Source organism: Chrysoperla carnea, chromosome 5 (assembly GCF_905475395.1).
Source record: "Chrysoperla carnea chromosome 5, inChrCarn1.1, whole genome shotgun sequence".
Lineage (NCBI taxonomy): Eukaryota > Metazoa > Arthropoda > Insecta > Neuroptera > Chrysopidae > Chrysoperla > Chrysoperla carnea.
The window spans coordinates 8,476,406-8,493,927 of record NC_058341.1 but is presented as its reverse complement, the minus strand read 5'-3'; the positions used below and the strand labels follow the sequence as shown (position 1 = coordinate 8,493,927).

Below are 17,522 nucleotides of genomic sequence, written 5' to 3'. Positions count from 1 at the left end.
AATTATTTAGAAACATGATTTTTTAACAATACAATGACATATCTTCAACACACATGTAACGTTGCCAAGCGTAACATAATTATATATAATTTTATACATTTGATTTTAAATAGCAAATATTGTTTTTTTTAATTAGATACTTGTTCAGTTTTAACATTATCTACAATTAAATGTTTTTTCAATCTGTGTCGTTTCAAACTACTCGACTCATAAAATCCCTTACCACAAATTATACAAACGTAAGGTGTTTCTCCCGTATGCGTACGCTGATGTACCGTTAAATTACCTTTCAACGCAAATTGTTTATCACAAAATGTACATTTATATTGTTTCTCACCCGTATGTGTATAACTATGATATTTTAAATGATTCCGTTGTCGAAATCGTTGATTACAAATTTCACATTTAAATGGTTTATCACCGGTATGAATTAATTCATGTACATTTAATGTTAATTTCGTTGAAAATAACTTTTCACAAAAACTACATTTATACGGTTTTTCCAACGAATGTGTTTTCCGATGTGAATATAAAACCGAATATAATGAAAATGTTTTATTACAAATTTCACATTTATAATGTTTTTCCCCGGTATGTATACGAATATGTTCTTGTAATTTAGAATTCGAATAAAAAGCTTTACCACAATGATTACATAAATGAGATTTAGGTGTGATTTTTTTATGTAATAATTTATGTGATGATAAAATTAATTGATTCGAGAATTTTTCGTCACAAATATCACAAACAAATTTACCTGCTGGCGATGGTTTAATTTCCTCACTATGTTTCACTTTGATATGATAGAATAACTGAATACGTTGTTTAAATGATTTTTCACAGTGATTACAATTAAATGGTTTTTCACCAGTATGTTTTCGGACATGTGCTTCTAATTCCGTTTTTTGTATGAATCTTTTATCACAAAACGAACACTCGTGAGGACGATCACCGGTATGAGTTTTTAAATGTCTGCGAAAATTACCCCGACGTAAAGTTTTTAAACAAATGTCACATTCAATTAACTTAACTTTCTTTTTTGTACTAGAATTTTTATCTGAATTATCGATATCTTCTGAATTATCCGATTTGATGTCTTCAGTCTCGCCTATGAAATCTTCGCCATCAACTAAAAATTCTAATTGTGTGTACGAACTAAAGTCTTCTTTATATTCTTCAATTGATTCATCTTTTATATCAACCTCTGTAATTTCTACACCATTTTCCATATATTCTTTTAGTTTAATGTTTACATTGTGACACTGTTGTACAAAATAATATGCCGTTTTTAGTTTTTCTAAGCAATATGTACATATATTTTGTGGAAAATTATCATCTTTATTAACCTGAAAAATCGTTTATATAATATTTAGGACCATTTAAACGCGCTTAATAGAAATTTTGGGTACCTTAACATCAACAATTTGATTCAACATATCAGCCAGTAAAATTGGATCTTCTACAAAAAGTGATTGTAATTCACCCTCTGATGAACATGTCCGACATATTTTGTTAAAATTAATCATTTTTTCATTCTACATTTAAAATTAAATTAATTTTCAGTGATTTGTCAACTGACATTTGTTTTGACTGTTTATTTGTTCATTTGTTGTTAGGTTAAGTAGTAACATTGGGGATTCTGGCTGTGTTCAGGACAGTCCAAGAGCAGTCAGAAATGGCTGCGTTCAGCGAGGTGGGCTGCTAAAAAAAAGTTTAAAAAAGATGATAGCTCACCTCAGCTAAAGATGATAGCCCACTTAAGATAGTTCGATTTTCATTTTTAGCCTATGTTTGTAAGTTTGGTCCTTTATGGTACTTTGTACGAGATCAAACGCCTGGGTCGATTTTATTGATTTTTTTAATTTCCGAGATCTATTTTCTCGGAAATTATGCATCCAATCGACATTTAAACTGGGTTTTTGTATTTTTTGGGTCAAAATTATTATATATACTGAGTTTCTTCGAAATCGGAAACCAAAAATTTTTCTCGATTTTTTCGATTTTTTTCAAGGGGTACCCCTTCAAAAAATTGACAAAAATCGAAAAATTTTTTTTTCTTCCAATTTTGATAAAACTCAGTATATAAGGTAATTTTGACCCAAAAAATTCAAAAATCAGGTTTACTTGATGATAATATGTTTAGTTTATGAGATATTCTCAAAAATTCCTTACGAAATGCGATTTTCTCGGAAATTATGCATTCAATCGGCAAATAAACCGGTTTTTTGTATTTTTTGGGTCAAAATTACCTTATATACTGAGTTTCATCGAAATCGGAAACCAAAAATTTTTCTCGATTTTTTCGATTTTTTTCAAGGGGTACCCCTTCAAAAAATTGCCAAAAATCGAAAAATTTTTTTTTCTTCCAATTTTGATCAAACACAATAAATAAGGTAAAATTGACCCAAAGAATTCAAAAATCAGGTTTACTTGATTATTAGATGTTTAGTTTCTGAGATATTCTCCAAAATTCCTTACGAAAAGCGATTTTCTCGATTTTTTCCAAGGGAAACCCCCACTAAAATATAGAGTGATCTCTCTACATTTCAGTGCTAGCTCATTAGCTAAACAAATATGGCGAAAAACTTTATGATTGCTCTTACTATAGGAACTTTAAAGTGAACGAAAATGTTGAATTTTGAAAAAATTTGTCGAACATGTTCATCAGAAGGATCAGAAGACGAATTACAATCCCTTTTTACTAAAGATCCATTTCTTATTGCTGATATACTAAATCAAATTATCGATTTGAAGGTATAACCAAAAACATTTCCAAAAAAAAAATTTAAATATATATTAATAAATAATAAACATTTTTCAGATTAGGAAAGATGATAATTTTCCACAAAATATATGTAAAATATGTGTGGAAAAACTAAAAACAGCTTATTATTTTATCGAACAATGTCAAATTGTAAAAAATAAACTTGAGGGACATTTAAATAATTTAAACAGTGACCCCGAAAATGTTTTAGTTGAAAGTTTTGATAGCGATTATCAACCAATTGAAGTTTTAATTAAAACGGAAAATATTGAAATTCCACAATTAACATTTGATTCTAGTACCGCTTTAGAATTTCATATTGATAACACAAGTTTGGATACATCGAAATTCGATGTGTACAAAGAATGTAATGTTTGTTTGAAGAAAATTCATAAAAAGCGTTACGTACAACATAGAAAAACACATTTTTCTAAAGGATTCAAACAATGTAATATTTGTTTAAAAAAAATCGCTAACGAAGTTTTCGCACGGCACATTCAAGCACATTTAAATGGTTCTCATAAAGAATGCGAAATATGTTCGAAAAAATTATTAAAACGAAATTATTCGCGTCATATGAGAATTCACACGGGTGAACGACCATTTTTATGTACAATTTGTGGGCAGGGTTTTATACAAAAAGAAAGTCTACGTATACATTTATTTAAGCATGCCGATGAAAAACCATTTAAATGTATGTATTGCGAAAAATCATTTACGAAACGTATTTACTTAAATTCTCATACGAAAACGTTTCATACTTTAAACTTAACGAACGAATTTAAATGTGGTCGATGTTATAAGAAATTCCCGAATGAAAACATATATTCCGAACATAGATTATCTTGTGAAAATCTATCAGAATCCTTATGTAATCATTGTGGAAAAGTATTTGCATCAGTATCTTTATTAAAATCACATATAATTACACATGAAAATGTACGACCCTTTACATGTGATAAATGTTTGAATACATTTAAACGATCATGTGATTTAAAACAACATCAACTACTAAAACATTCGAATGGGAGACGACCGTTTAAGTGTGATAAATGTGAAAAGACATTTTCATCAAATAAGACTTTACATAAACATCAATTTATTCATACAGGTGAAAAACCACATAAATGTGCGGTTTGTAATCAATGTTTTAGACAATCGACACATTTAAAATATCATAGTTATACACATACCGGGGAAAAACCGTATAAATGTTCATATTGTGATAAACAATTTGCTTTTAAAAGTATTTTAAAAAGTCATTTAATTAATGTACACAGTACTGAAGATCATAATTATGTTTAGCTGATAAGGGAAAATTAATTTTTAAATAAGAGCTATTTTTTAATACAATTTCTAGACGTGACCAAAATAAAGTACGTGGTCTAGATTGAATATTTATTTATAAAATAATAAAATGTACTTCTTTGAAATAAATCGTTAGTAAAAAATTTATTAATTTAATTTAATTTTTTATTTATAAATTTTTAGGTAGTATTTTCTTGTTATTTAAGTATGTACTAGAAAACTAGTTAATGAACTCTACCTGCTTTGCGGGCAACATCCCCACTTTCACTCCTATCCCACATCCCGTAGAGGTTACAGTTTTATAATGTACACGTGATGCTCTTTTATTCGATACCCCACTTGGGTATATTTAAAAATATTCGATTATTCATCCGCACTTTCCACCCCCCGAAGGCTAAAAATAGATAAAAACAATCCTTGGAGCTGGTTGTATATTTTGTCGATAATTGAGCTTAATCGATGCACAATTTTTTAAGTTTTTGAAGCACATTTATTTCAGTCCCTTACTCTATACACATAAAAACCTTCCTCTTGAATCAATCTATTAGAAAACCGCCCCTGGTGGAAATATGTTCTGCCAATAATCTAATTTAGTCTTGCAGTGTTCTGAAAATCAATTCTAGAAGAATGAGTAAGAAGACTTTTTCAGAATTAATCAGAGATTTTATAAAAATTTGGCTAAATTAAGTGTAAGATTTTTTCAGAATTAACCAGTAAAATTTAAAACATTTCAGATTTTCGAAAAATTAATTACTGTTGGTTTTATTATATTTAATATTTCTCGTAAGGAATATAAAAACTTGTCAGGAGGCTGGTTATGAGTAAAAAAAAAATTAATATTAATAATAATATTTTATATATTTTTATATTAGATTTCTTTTGCTTGATCATTTCTGGTTTACATATAGTTCAGACCTGTTGACTGACCTAAAAGTTGGTTTAAACCGACAACTATAATCATGATCAACTTTAAAATGATCACCGAGAGCTGTTATCGCCATCTCTGAACGACCAGTAGAACTATCAAGCCAGAACCGAACACAAACTTTCTGGGCCTTCTTCCGAAAATGGATCCTTAAATATTATTTATACCATTAAACATTGTATTGCGATGTATTTTAACTCGAGCAGCGCTGGGTTTGGCTGCTAGTACCTTAATAAATATAAAACTAGGTACATTTAATACAATATTTGTTAAACATACGCATGTTCATTTTCAGTATCGTTAAGTATTAAATGTTTAAAATGTGTTTTCTTATGTTGATTCATGCTACGAACATCGTAAAATTCTTTATCACATTCTGGACATGTGATTTGTTTATCACTCGACGTATGCGAAGAGCTGTGATTCTTCAAATGTGTTCGTTGTCGAAAACTTTTATCACAAATTTTACACGTAAACGGTCTTTCATCGGTATGAATCAATCCATGCCGTTGTAATTCTCCGCTAGTCACAAATGACTTGGCACATATATTACAAATATACGGTTTGTCACCCGTATGTGTAGAGCTGTGATACTTCAAATGTGTTCGTTGTCGAAAACTTTTATCACAAATTTTACATGTAAACGGTCTTTCATCGGTATGAATCAATTCATGTCGTTTTAATTCTCTGTTAGTTACAAATGATTTTGCACAAAATTTACATATATGCGGTTTAACATTTAAATGGCGTCTACGATGTACATCGAGTGAAGAATATGCAGCAAATGATTTCCCACAAACATCACATTTATGACGTTTTTCTCCAGTATGAGTACCAATATGATCTTGTAATTGAGAAATCGTTAGAAATGCAGCACCTAGATGAATAAAAATAAAATTTTTAGTCGGAATAAATCGTACATTTTAAGTTGTAGGTGTAAAATAGTGCATTTTAATATCGAGAAACGAAAATCGATAAGGCAACCTTTGAGATTTGCCCATTTTCCCTCTCGTGGAAGCTGAAATGTGCCTTTTTAACCTCCGACCCAAAAAGCATCATTTCCACCTACAGCTAAACCTGTACGAATTATTCTTACTGTACTAACCACAATAATTACATAAATGCGTTTTTACTGTAGGTCTGTTATTTGTCTTTCTTGTTTCTTTTGCGTGAAACATTTTATGGGAAGCTAAAATGATTTTATTCGAAAATTTCTCTTCACATTTATTACATTCAAATTTTCCGGTGGATGATGGTTTAATTTCTTCTTTATGATGCACTTTAAGGTGGTACAACAACGATGTTCGCTGTTTAAACGAATTATCACAATGATTACACTTAAATGGCATCTCACCCGTGTGTATTCTCGTGTGAATTTGTAATTGTACCTGTTGAGAATAATATCAAAACATGTAATTATTTTGCAGTCAAAGCTTAGCTCAAAATAAGTCGATCTGGTTAAACTTGCCCTGGTAAAGGTTGCTCCGTTTGGCGCTATACACTCTTGAAGTTGCTATTTTGAAACCGGTTTTTTTTCATAACTTTGGATCGGATAGCGCGATTTAGATGAAATTAAGTATAGTGACACCATTTTTCATACAAAACAGCTCATTTTAATCTTATAAGTAATATCAATTCATGGGCGAAGAATGTGGAGTTTTTGGTAGCTAAAACCTCCTAATTTTTTGCCCATGGAAGTAAAGGTTTTACTAGCCAAGTGGACTAATTTTGAGCTAAGCTATATGTAGTAGAGCGTTGTAAAGGCATTTCAGAGACACCTGTATGACTATCAGTTCCAACAATACCTTTTGCGTAAAACTTTTACCACAAATAGAACAATTGAACGGTCGTATACGATTATGTGTTTGTAAATGTCGTAAAAGATTATTTGAACCAATAGATTTCGAGCATATATTACATTCAACAGTTCTATGAACTTTTAATCGTTTCTTGATTGGAAATTTTTCTTTAATTATATCAAAATGGGTCACATTCAGATGATGTAACAAAGATCTACGTTGCTTAAATGATTTATCACAATGTTGACAATCAAATGGCTTAAAATCCGTATGCTTCCGTAAATGAACTTTTAATTCCATTTTTGATATAAACTTATTTTTACACGCAAAACATTCATGAAGAGGTTCTGCTGTATGTCTTTTTAAATGTCGTTGAAAGTTATCTGGACGCAAAGATTTTAAACATATTTCACATTTGATTAAATCATTTTGTATATTTAAATTATCCGCTTCCATCGAATCTGTATTATCAATATAAAACTCGAAATTTGTAGTATATGAACTAAATTTTTCGGATTCATTTTCTATTTTCTTTTCAATAATGTTTTCATCATTTTCCTCTATTTTGCAATCATTTTGTTGATTTAGACATTCTATTAATTTGGTGTTTACGTCGTGACATTGTTGCATAAAGTAGTAAGCTGTTTTCAGTTGATCCACGCAATATGTACAAATATTTTGTGGAAAATTGTCATCTTTATTAACCTGGAAAAATTCCATTTTATAAAGTTTGTGAAAATGTAGAGGTATTAAATTTAACGGTAAGGCTATTCGGACACCATCATGTGTCATCAAGTTAAAGCATTTTTTATGTAGATTACGAATCCGTTGGCGGAGCTGGTGAAAAAATAATAGTTTTTTCGATATGATGCGTTCATTCCCTGATCCACGGACTGGCCTGTCTTTTAATGGGGAAAGGTAGCACGGGTCTACGGATTGCGGTCATTCATTGATCCTCAGAATTATGTCTGATCATCTGCTCCAAATTACCTTAGCGTGACACTCACGCTAGACACACAAGTGTCCGAATACCCTCAAAATACCCTAAATTTAAATACCTTTAAATTAGTAATTTGATACAACATATCTGAAATGAGGATTGGATCTGTAATAAAAAGTGACTGCAGTTCACCCTCACTTGAGCAAGTTCGACATATTTTATCAAAATCAAACATTTTTCATTCTTTTAATGGTTATCTTTTATGCAAAAGCAGCCGGGTTAGCATTTGTTTTTCTTTTCGGCTGCAAATTTTGAACACATTCAATCAGCTGTCATCTGTTAAATATCACAGACCTATATGAAATATAGACAGGTTACGATTTGACACTGCTGAAGTTGTTTTTTCATAGAGATGGCAGTACGGCCTAAACTGACCACGTGACCTATTTTGACGCTCAATCTCCTCGTCAAGCGTCATCATGAAAATACACCTTTAAGAATATAAGCCTAATGAAGAAAAGAGAAACACTTTCTACCTAAAGGCATAGAATTGTCTAGCATTTATCAGCTAATTGAAAATATAATATCCTTTCCATTTTTTCGACAGGATATAAAAAGGATTCGAGGAAATTAAAACATATTAAAATAATATTGAAAAAATAAATGAGTTAAATAATTATGATTTAATTGTTTTTGTAATTAAAGCTTTTTATAATTTAAGACAAATTATATATTTTTATATTATATGTATATACTTTTAATATTATTCACATAGAATATTAATTTTTGGTTTAATTACCGTAATGACCTAGCCATTTTGTACAAAGAGTATTATTATTAATTTTAAAAATTTTCTTAATTAATCGTCCTAAATTAATTATTTTGTTAATAATCACTTGCATACTCTTTATTTACATTTTCTAAACATAAAGATTTATGTTTTTTTGCAACGGAATGTTAAACGATTAAAATTAACTTAAATAATCTGGTAACCAATAATAAAATACTAATATTGATAGCGTTCTTAATTTTCTCGTCTGTATTCTTATAAAATAATTTTGAAAGATGTGTCAGATAGATCATGGATGTACCGAGGGGAGGGTACAATTTGTTGATATTTTTCGATACAACCATGTCGAAAAAGTTGCTTCGAAATTATAACTTTCATTAAGGGTTATTAGATCGAATAATGATGAAAAACACCAGATATGATGATAGCTTTGACTAATATTAAAATTTCGACTAATCAATCTCTTGCGGTTTTTTCTCGTACATCTCTCAGGCCATTAGTTAAAATCTAAGTATGCAAGTAATTATCTTCTAGCTATATATGTAAAAATAAAAAAATGGTAATATAATAATTCTAATTTCTAAGTTTGGAATTTCAAATAGAGCCCACTTCCCGATGTTCAATTTTTTGTCCAGAGACTAATCGGAAATTCGCATTATTGGGATCTCCAGTCTAGTTCCAAACTTACTTCAAATCACACGCATACATTTTAAAATTTTACTGAATGTACGTATTATGAATTGTTTTTTACACTTACAAAATTCCATTTCGCTACTTATACATTAAACACACACTTATGACTTTCAGATTTTTTTAGGCTAACTGTGCGATAGTGCAAATATATATTTTTGATCATTTTTTAGGGCTAATTGACAATCATTTCAAAAACGGCTGAAAATTTCGGAGATTGTTGTCCAGATCGTGTCTAACAACTTTTTCCGCGTTTCCAGACTTTCTGATTGAGTCTCCGGCTATGAAAATATTTCGCAGAGGAAAAGTTCTTTTCTCTACGAAACGGCCTTAACAGAAGCTTCTTAATTTTCCAGTCGTTCTGAAATGACAATGATAAACTAAGCCTCACCCGAGCCCTATTACAAACGACTCCCCGTTCTTGCCCATCATTATCATTCCTGATTAAAACAAGGAATAATTATCCCAAAACAGTCTGCATATCAGTACATTAGATTTTTATGGTAATCCACTCATCTTAATCAAAAAAGAGTCAACCTCGGAATCTAATGAAATAAGCTGATTACTTGTACAAACCTTTATTTGGATAGTACAAATGCTGTCTCAAAAGTCACATATGGTCACATGTCAACGTCTTTAGATACAAAGTCAAAGTCTCTTTGCCTTCAATTGTATTTACATTTATTATTAAAGTTGTAGAGGATAAAATTCTCAACAAATTTCGTCTAAAATCATTTTTGAAATAGAGCAGAAGAACAAAACGATATTTTTTAATAATCTCAAAAACGGTTTAGATAAAATTTGTGGAGAATTTTATCCTATACAACTTTTATAATAAATATAAATACGATTGAAGGCAAAGTAAACGAGATATTCTCAAAAAATATCTTGAATACATAAGGACGCTGGCATGTGACTTTTGAGACAACGTATCTAAATAAAGGTTTATACAAGTATTCAGCTTATTTCGTTAGATTTACAAGTGAAACACTAAGATAATTGGATTATGGGGTTATTTTTTAAATAGAATGCACTGTCATTTTTGTTTTTTGGTAAAATTTGCAACACTAAACAATCATACTTTAAAAAATATATCAAAATAGTTATTAATGTCCATTATTTACGAGAATGCATATTAATTTTTTTTTCCAATTTATTTAAAAATAATTTTTTTACGTAAAATTTATTTTTTGTCTAACAATAAGCTATCTTTAAGAAGATTAATTTCTACTAGCCTAAAATTTTAAGGCACATAGAGATATTTCGCAGTGCAAATATATTATACATAGCAATATGGTCGAACTCGATGGGCATATTATTTTACATTTTCGACCATGCTTTCGTTTCTTAATACATATATTTTTCACAAATCAAATTCTTTTATTTTATAAATTTATGCTAAATTTACAATCGCCGAGTGGATGAGAGTCACAATTAAGAAGGAGGTTGACTAATCAAACTGTCTTTGTCGAAGTAACTGGCTATGCTTGTAAAAATTTTGTGTATCGGTCTTCCTTCACGGACTCCATACAATGTCGGTATAGTTTTTATAAAAAATCGTTGACGCATAACTTTCCAATCCCTAGCCCATTTCTCCACCCCCATTATGAATGCTAGATTGTAAAGTTAAATATTAAACAAAGGATAAAAATAGTGATGTCCAAAATCACTCTATGTCTTAGAAAAACGATTTAATCTTCTTTAGACAACAAATATTTTAGACTATTTGAATATTTTAAAACTATTCTTAAAATAGTAGCAAGTTATCCTAAAAATTAAACAAATATTTTGTTTTCATATTATTGATTTCGAGAAGAAGCAGTTTTTTAATATATTTGATATTGACTGGTAAAGTGGTAATGTTTCACGTCCTGTAATTCCTCTTAGAATTAAACTTTTACAATCTTCCACAATTTTTAGATCTTTTTTAGTTATTATATATATGAGTTAGCTAATCGAGATTATATTCTCCAGAGAGATCTACTTTATTAATTGCTAACTCATTATTTAAAAAAACTTTAAAAATTACAATCACAAATAGAAATTAGAAAAATTGTCTAAAAACTTTAACTTTGATGTTTTCAATTCCTAAATTACAAAACCTGGACGGACATGTTTTATTGATAAAAATCTTAATATTTTCCTTCCTTAATAAAATTTTGTCAAATTTTAAAAGAAGTGAAATATTTTCCTAATCTTTTGGCGACTTTAATAATACGAGGATTTATGTATGTGATATTTAACTAAAATTCGTTGTAAGTAATCCAGTCAACAAGATGATTTAAATGAACTGAATAATCTTAAAAGTGAAATAGTTATGATATCGTAAGAGAACGAAAAAAATCAGGAAATCGGTCGTGGAGTACAATTAAAAGCTCATCGGCAGGGACACAATATCCATATGGCAAAATAGGCATGTAGCGAGAAGCACGTGGTTGCAAAAGGGCGCTCGTGTAGAAGTTTAAAAAAAAATTACAACCAACTTTAAGAACCCGTTAGAATCCGAACAACCAACGTTATTTTACAGATTCTAAGAAATAAGAACTTGAAACTAAAGAACTTATAAAAGGTCTTTATTGATAGATTTTTATTACGGCGGGCGCTAATTTTTAAAACTGCCTACGGACGCATAATTTCATAATCCACCCTTGTTTTCCGTTCAATTAAAAACTTTCCACATTCCTTGAAAGAGAAGTCTCCGCTATACCAAGAGCCGATGAAGTACGTTTTAACTTTTAAAATTATTCATTTAAAAAAACTGCTATATTTTTAATACTGATGGATAAATAATTTTGTAAATTTTTTGGATTTTCTTTTTTTGCAAAAATAAATATCAATGGCATTATACAATTAAAAGAATAAATTGTTTAAATAAAAAAGAAATTATTAATATTTTTAAATGAACGCACTCAAATTATGAATTAATCGGGTGCGTTCAACAAGGATTGTGTATCTAATGTCATACCATCACCTCCAGTAAGCATACTACTATTTAAACTTAAAACTGTACTCATTGAAACATCATTATGGCTAAATGGAAAGAATGAATTAACTTTATTTCGTAAATCATGAAAATCATTCGAATTATTCACCTCATCTGAATCAGAATCATTTTGATTCTGTGTTTGTGATGATGATGATGAATTTAATATTTGTTGTTGTAATAAATTGATATCTGCTACAATGGCACGATTAAATAAATCGATTTGTGGTGGACCACCTTTTGGTATTTCTAAATGTGGTATCCATCGGAAATAACATAATGCCCATATTTCTAAAAATAATACTTTACATTCTGGTTGAATACGTTGTACATATGTTGAATCGAATAATGGATTACGAAATAGTGCAATGTCTTTTTCAGAGAATTGTTCATTCCAATCCCATACACTACGTAATGTTATTGGATTTGATTTATCCTAGAAAAAAAGAAAGAAATTACGATTATTTTTAATTCCTCTTGGTCAATATGCGGTTTTCAATCAGAAATCTTCGCCATGTTCAGAGGTACCTAGATCTGTAACCTGAAATATTACTATGGGGGGGGGGGCGTCGCATCAGCATCTTCTCGGGCCTTTGAGGCGTCAAGATTTCAATCGAGGATAGTTTATGAATGCTTTGAAGAACTAAATCACCTGGCAGTGAATAACACAGACTGATCTGGGTATCGGACCACACTGGCGTTAAAGGGAATAAATCAGCGGACTTGTTAGCACGAGAGAGATAGTCTCAAACGCACTTTTCATCTGAGCCATAGCAAGATGTCCGTTATTTATCGAATCAAGGAATGGCTACGACAAGTCCATCTTTATTACTGGGACTCGACAGGCCAAATTGCTCGGATGAAACTCACTACAGCACAGTTGAGAAGGGTGGTAGGACACTGGGCAGGACACTGTCGATTGAACTACCACCTTCATAACATGGGGATCTCTGATATCCCTCTTGTGAGACTTGTATGAAATACAATGAAACCTCCAGGCATGTTATTCGCAACTGGAGCAACTTGTATAGCGCTAGGTTTAAAATGTTTGGGTCCGATCCCTTTTATCCATCAATCCTGGGAGAAATTCTTCAAAATTTATAAAATAAAACAAAATAAAAAAATAAAAAGGATTGACAAACCTCAGTAGCCATTAACCGACGACGTTCTGAATCAAATAAGAACGTATCAAATATCGAAATATGCGCTGAATCCCATACAGTTGTTAAATATGTCTCAGTAAATTCAAATGCACATGGATATTGTTGTAATAACTGCCAAACACAATCCAAAAATAATAAAAATAATGGTGAACGTTCATTACCAGTTTTTGATAAAATAAAACCTAAACGTTTATCAAATGGATGTCCTAATGCTACCCATTCTTTTTGTACTAATGTTTGAAAACCTAATATTGTACGCCAAAATGGATCCAATAAAATTTGTGTTAAACTTGATATTAAACAGCACATATCGCATCCATCACCTACACAAAAAAAAGGAATTAATCATAATGGTCACTGTTTTTCCAAAATAAATTGACGATTAGTTGAGTACTTTCTATGTCATCGATATTTACCTTCTTGAATTGCGACTGTTGTATCAGTTGATATATAATTCGCTGTTTCCGAAGCCTTCTTTAAACATTGTGAAACATAACTTAACCATTTTGTTGAATCTAATAATGCATAAAAATGTCTATCTTGTGTCCAAAATTGTCGTAATGATTCTGGTGCACATAATTCACGTAACCTTAAATAACTACTATAAACATCTTTGGCTGATGGCATATCTTTTGTTAGATCGACCACTACTGGTTGTTTCATTGTTGGATGACATTTACGTACATTTTCTAACATTATGTTCTCTTGAACGCGATCTGTAATTGTTGCTTGAATATCGGCCATTCGTACAAGAGCAGCTCCATTTTTAGACGACCAAACCTAATAGAAATAATAATAATTAAATTCAAAAATATAAGCTCGGAGATGATTACATACCCAAATTGGAACAGATCCACATCGAAAATGTCTAGCTGCCTCGTACAGTTGATGATCAACAATATCCGCCGGTACAACAATACATCGGGGTAAGATGTGTGAGACTTGAAAGTTCTCATTTGCAGTTGATATACGCCATTTCACTCGATTTTTTCCACTAGTTCGTTCTAATTCACGTTCCCAATCGATTCGATCACGAAAATCTCGTACAAAACTGCCGCTACCACGATAATATGGTTCCTTAAATTCGTATGCAAATAATAATGTATGTCGTGTTGGTAAGGAATGATGTAATAACGCGTTTGCTATTTTTCGACCGCTACCAATCGGTGAAAATTTAAAACCAAATGTTAACACTCTGAAATTCTGTAAATATTTCACAATTTATATGAAAATCTATTCGAATTCGACATTATATGGGAATGTTCCTTAAAAAATGTGGATAATTTTTAGTTTGGCGATATCTAACGATTTTTTTGATTTCCAAAATAAATCCCAAACAATGCTATTCCCTAATAATTCTCGATTATCCCGATTTATGAATTAAACTAAAAATTATGTCTTCTAAATCAAATTTCAATTTAAAGGCTTATTTTATTGGACTAAAACCTCCACATTTTTAAAAACATCTCCAATTTTAAATAATACCTTGCATACAACTACAATTTCTTTAATTTTATCAGGTACTTTCTGTTGACTGGGCAATAAACGTCGTCTTTTATCAACTATGTGATAAATATTATCTATTGCTTGTAAACAAACTTCTTGTTCACCCAATAAAAAACTTTGTTGAAAACATTGATCCTGAAAAAAAAACATTTTTATACAGTGTCTCCAAGACATATTCTGTAATTCATTCTATTCAGGACGAAAATTCGACAAGCTAGTGTTAAGGCCACGATTGTGCCCGGACATACAGGAATTTTTGGAAACTAAAAGGGTGACAAATTAGCTTAAATGGGTAGATGTACTACACTAAATGGCCCAGAACTGTCTCTTGGAAGTATCAAAAAGTACAATACAACCAAGCGTTTTTGGGCAAACATAAACCCAATAAGCTCACAAGGAACGATCTCTACAGATTTTGTCATGAAGATGAGGAAATTGGAATTCAAATTCTATGTGAATGCGAAAGCCTCTCTCCCAAATGGTACCATCACTTGGGAAGTGTTGTCGTAGATTATCCTAGAGTTTATCAAAACTGTAGGGCTTCTGGATCACCTTTGAAGCAAAGTAGGTACAATCGATCAAACTGATCGCAGTACAAAAGATCTTCGAAGACTAATTCAAATCAAATCTAATTTATTTAAATATCATCAATAAATATGAATCAACTTTAACCTCGACGTGCACAAATTTTCCGAGTCCCGACTATGAGAGTTGAGTTGAGAAAATGAGTTGTAAAATTAAACCCTCCTGGCTCCAGGCCTAATACAATAAATCTAAACTAGGTCAAATTCAAATTGACATTTAAATCAACTATCAATATGGAAATTTTCTAAATTAGGTAAAATTATTTTCTTGTTCAAACTTTCTAATAAATTTGCCTATTTTATCAAAACTGAATTTGCCCATATAAGAAAATTGATTCAAATAAATGTGTTATTATTTGTAAAAGACAATTTCATATGGTTTTTAATCGTTATAATGAGATTAGAACTTCAATTCTGATTTGGGGAATATATTTCCTTTACTTAAATTCCCTGATAAAACAATATTTGTGATCTTTAAAACATTTTAACCGAAAGAGGCCATTTTTCTAGACTTGGCCCAATTTCCGAACTTATAAAAACTTCTGTTTCCTTGAAGATGCCAAAAATTATAAATTTTAAAATTAAACTTTAGTGATATCAGGGAGAATTTACTGTGGTCAGCTTTAACACCTTTAGATTTAGGAGTTCATTTTTAATCCCGGAACTAAAAAAAGGGTGTGATATAAGAAATTGATACAGTTTTGAGAGGAAACAAGGAGAAAAGGTTACTAGGAAAAAACCGCTTTTGTCGGAGATTTTATAAATATTGTACATTTTCATTTTTAACATTGAACTTTGAAAGCTTTAACTAAAGATATTTCGAAAAGTAAACAAAATAACTTAAAATTTGTTTATTTTAACAGAATTTATCATCGAAACTTAGCACCCCAGAAATGATAACATCGACTCCCAGTATCATGTAAATTGTATAAGACGTCTTTTTATGTAGGATCAATTTTACAGGGATATCCAATATAATAATATTATAAAATGATATTGTACTAACTTCTTCGGGTCGTTTTCTAGCAGTTACAAACGATAATTTAAAATTGGTGACTGTAAGCTGCCCAGAAACACCTAAATTATTATCACTAGCTGGAGCAAACATTAACGCATTTGGAGCTTCAGCAACTATCATTTCTCCTATAAATAAAAGAACATTATTAGCTTAAAACATAATTTTCAATGAAAAAATTTATACCTGGTAATCGTTTTGGGCTTAAATCTGGTCCATTCGAATCACTTACATCCAAGTCTGGATTCTAAACAAACATAAAGAATTGTAAATATTTTGATATGTAATTGGAAATAATTTTACGGTACTTACTTCTAAGTCTCGTACGGCCAAATAACTTTTAAAATTAGAAACTAATTTATTCTCATTCATTTTCGAGGTTTATTTACTACTTATAAACCTAACCTCTTAATTATTTTATATGTATTAATTATTGTGATTAATAAATTCATTAAAAATTTAAATTAATATATAACTATAAATATATATAAATATAAAATTGTTTAAAGTATTTTTAAATGATTTATATTAGTATACATTTAATAAAAAATGTGTTTAAATCGAGAAGTTTTTTAAATTCATACTGCCGGATAAATTTGTCAGATAAATACTACAGGCGCTTAGAATCAATTTTACAAAATCTTAAGTACTACTTGTAAGTATGGTTCTTGTCTCAGGAATGAACTACTTCTTAATATTCGGCATCACTGGCATCACATTGTACGAAGTACCATTGCTTAAAAACTGCGGAGACTTGGATGCAGTGTGGATGAAGAGATCGGCTTCATATTTGAGGACTCGTCAACCAGAAGATGTAACATTGTGGCTGTTAAGTCTGGTGTGTTGATTTGGAGAATAGAGCATAATTTATCATCTATGAACACTGTGTCGTGGATTTGGCCAGAAGATATCAGATTAATCCTCAAAAATTTGTTGGCCTACTCTTTGGAGCTAGTGGAGTGATTCCTACATTCACATGAAATGTCCTTGCTGAATTTGGTTTATCTAGCAGAATCCTCACCAAAATTAGTCTACAAATTCTTAAGGATCCTATC

At 30.4% G+C, this 17,522-nt stretch overlaps 3 protein-coding genes across 4 annotated transcripts; 1 reads left to right on the top strand and 2 right to left on the bottom strand.

The window, feature by feature from the left end:
- Nucleotides 1-59: 59 nt before the first annotated feature.
- Nucleotides 60-7,252, bottom strand: LOC123300435 (zinc finger protein Xfin-like). The gene is made up of 5 exons (XM_044883008.1): nt 6,803-7,252; nt 6,103-6,385; nt 5,273-5,874; nt 1,410-1,526; nt 60-1,346 (listed from the first exon to the last, which is right to left on the bottom strand). The coding sequence occupies exons 1-5, from the start codon at nt 7,250-7,252 to the stop codon at nt 129-131; spliced, it is 2,670 nt and encodes an 889-aa protein (XP_044738943.1). The 3' UTR covers nt 60-128.
- LOC123300745 (zinc finger protein 501-like) lies at nt 2,570-4,095 on the top strand. The gene is made up of 2 exons (XM_044883389.1): nt 2,570-2,754; nt 2,822-4,095. The coding sequence occupies exons 1-2, from the start codon at nt 2,629-2,631 to the stop codon at nt 4,067-4,069; spliced, it is 1,374 nt and encodes a 457-aa protein (XP_044739324.1). The 5' UTR covers nt 2,570-2,628; the 3' UTR covers nt 4,070-4,095.
- Nucleotides 7,253-10,612: 3,360 nt separating the features above from the next.
- Nucleotides 10,613-16,893, bottom strand: LOC123299783 (myotubularin-related protein 10-B). 2 transcript variants are annotated; one of them, XM_044882134.1, is made up of 9 exons: nt 16,780-16,893; nt 16,654-16,714; nt 16,459-16,595; nt 14,848-15,003; nt 14,200-14,565; nt 13,779-14,142; nt 13,342-13,685; nt 12,309-12,635; nt 10,613-10,984 (listed from the first exon to the last, which is right to left on the bottom strand). In XM_044882134.1, the coding sequence occupies exons 1-9, from the start codon at nt 16,837-16,839 to the stop codon at nt 10,964-10,966; spliced, it is 1,836 nt and encodes a 611-aa protein (XP_044738069.1). In that variant the 5' UTR covers nt 16,840-16,893; the 3' UTR covers nt 10,613-10,963. The 2 variants fall into 2 exon arrangements, with proteins under 2 accessions (XP_044738069.1, XP_044738070.1); XM_044882135.1 differs by having other exon boundaries at nt 10,613-10,829.
- Between the last annotated feature and the right edge of the window lie 629 nt (nt 16,894-17,522).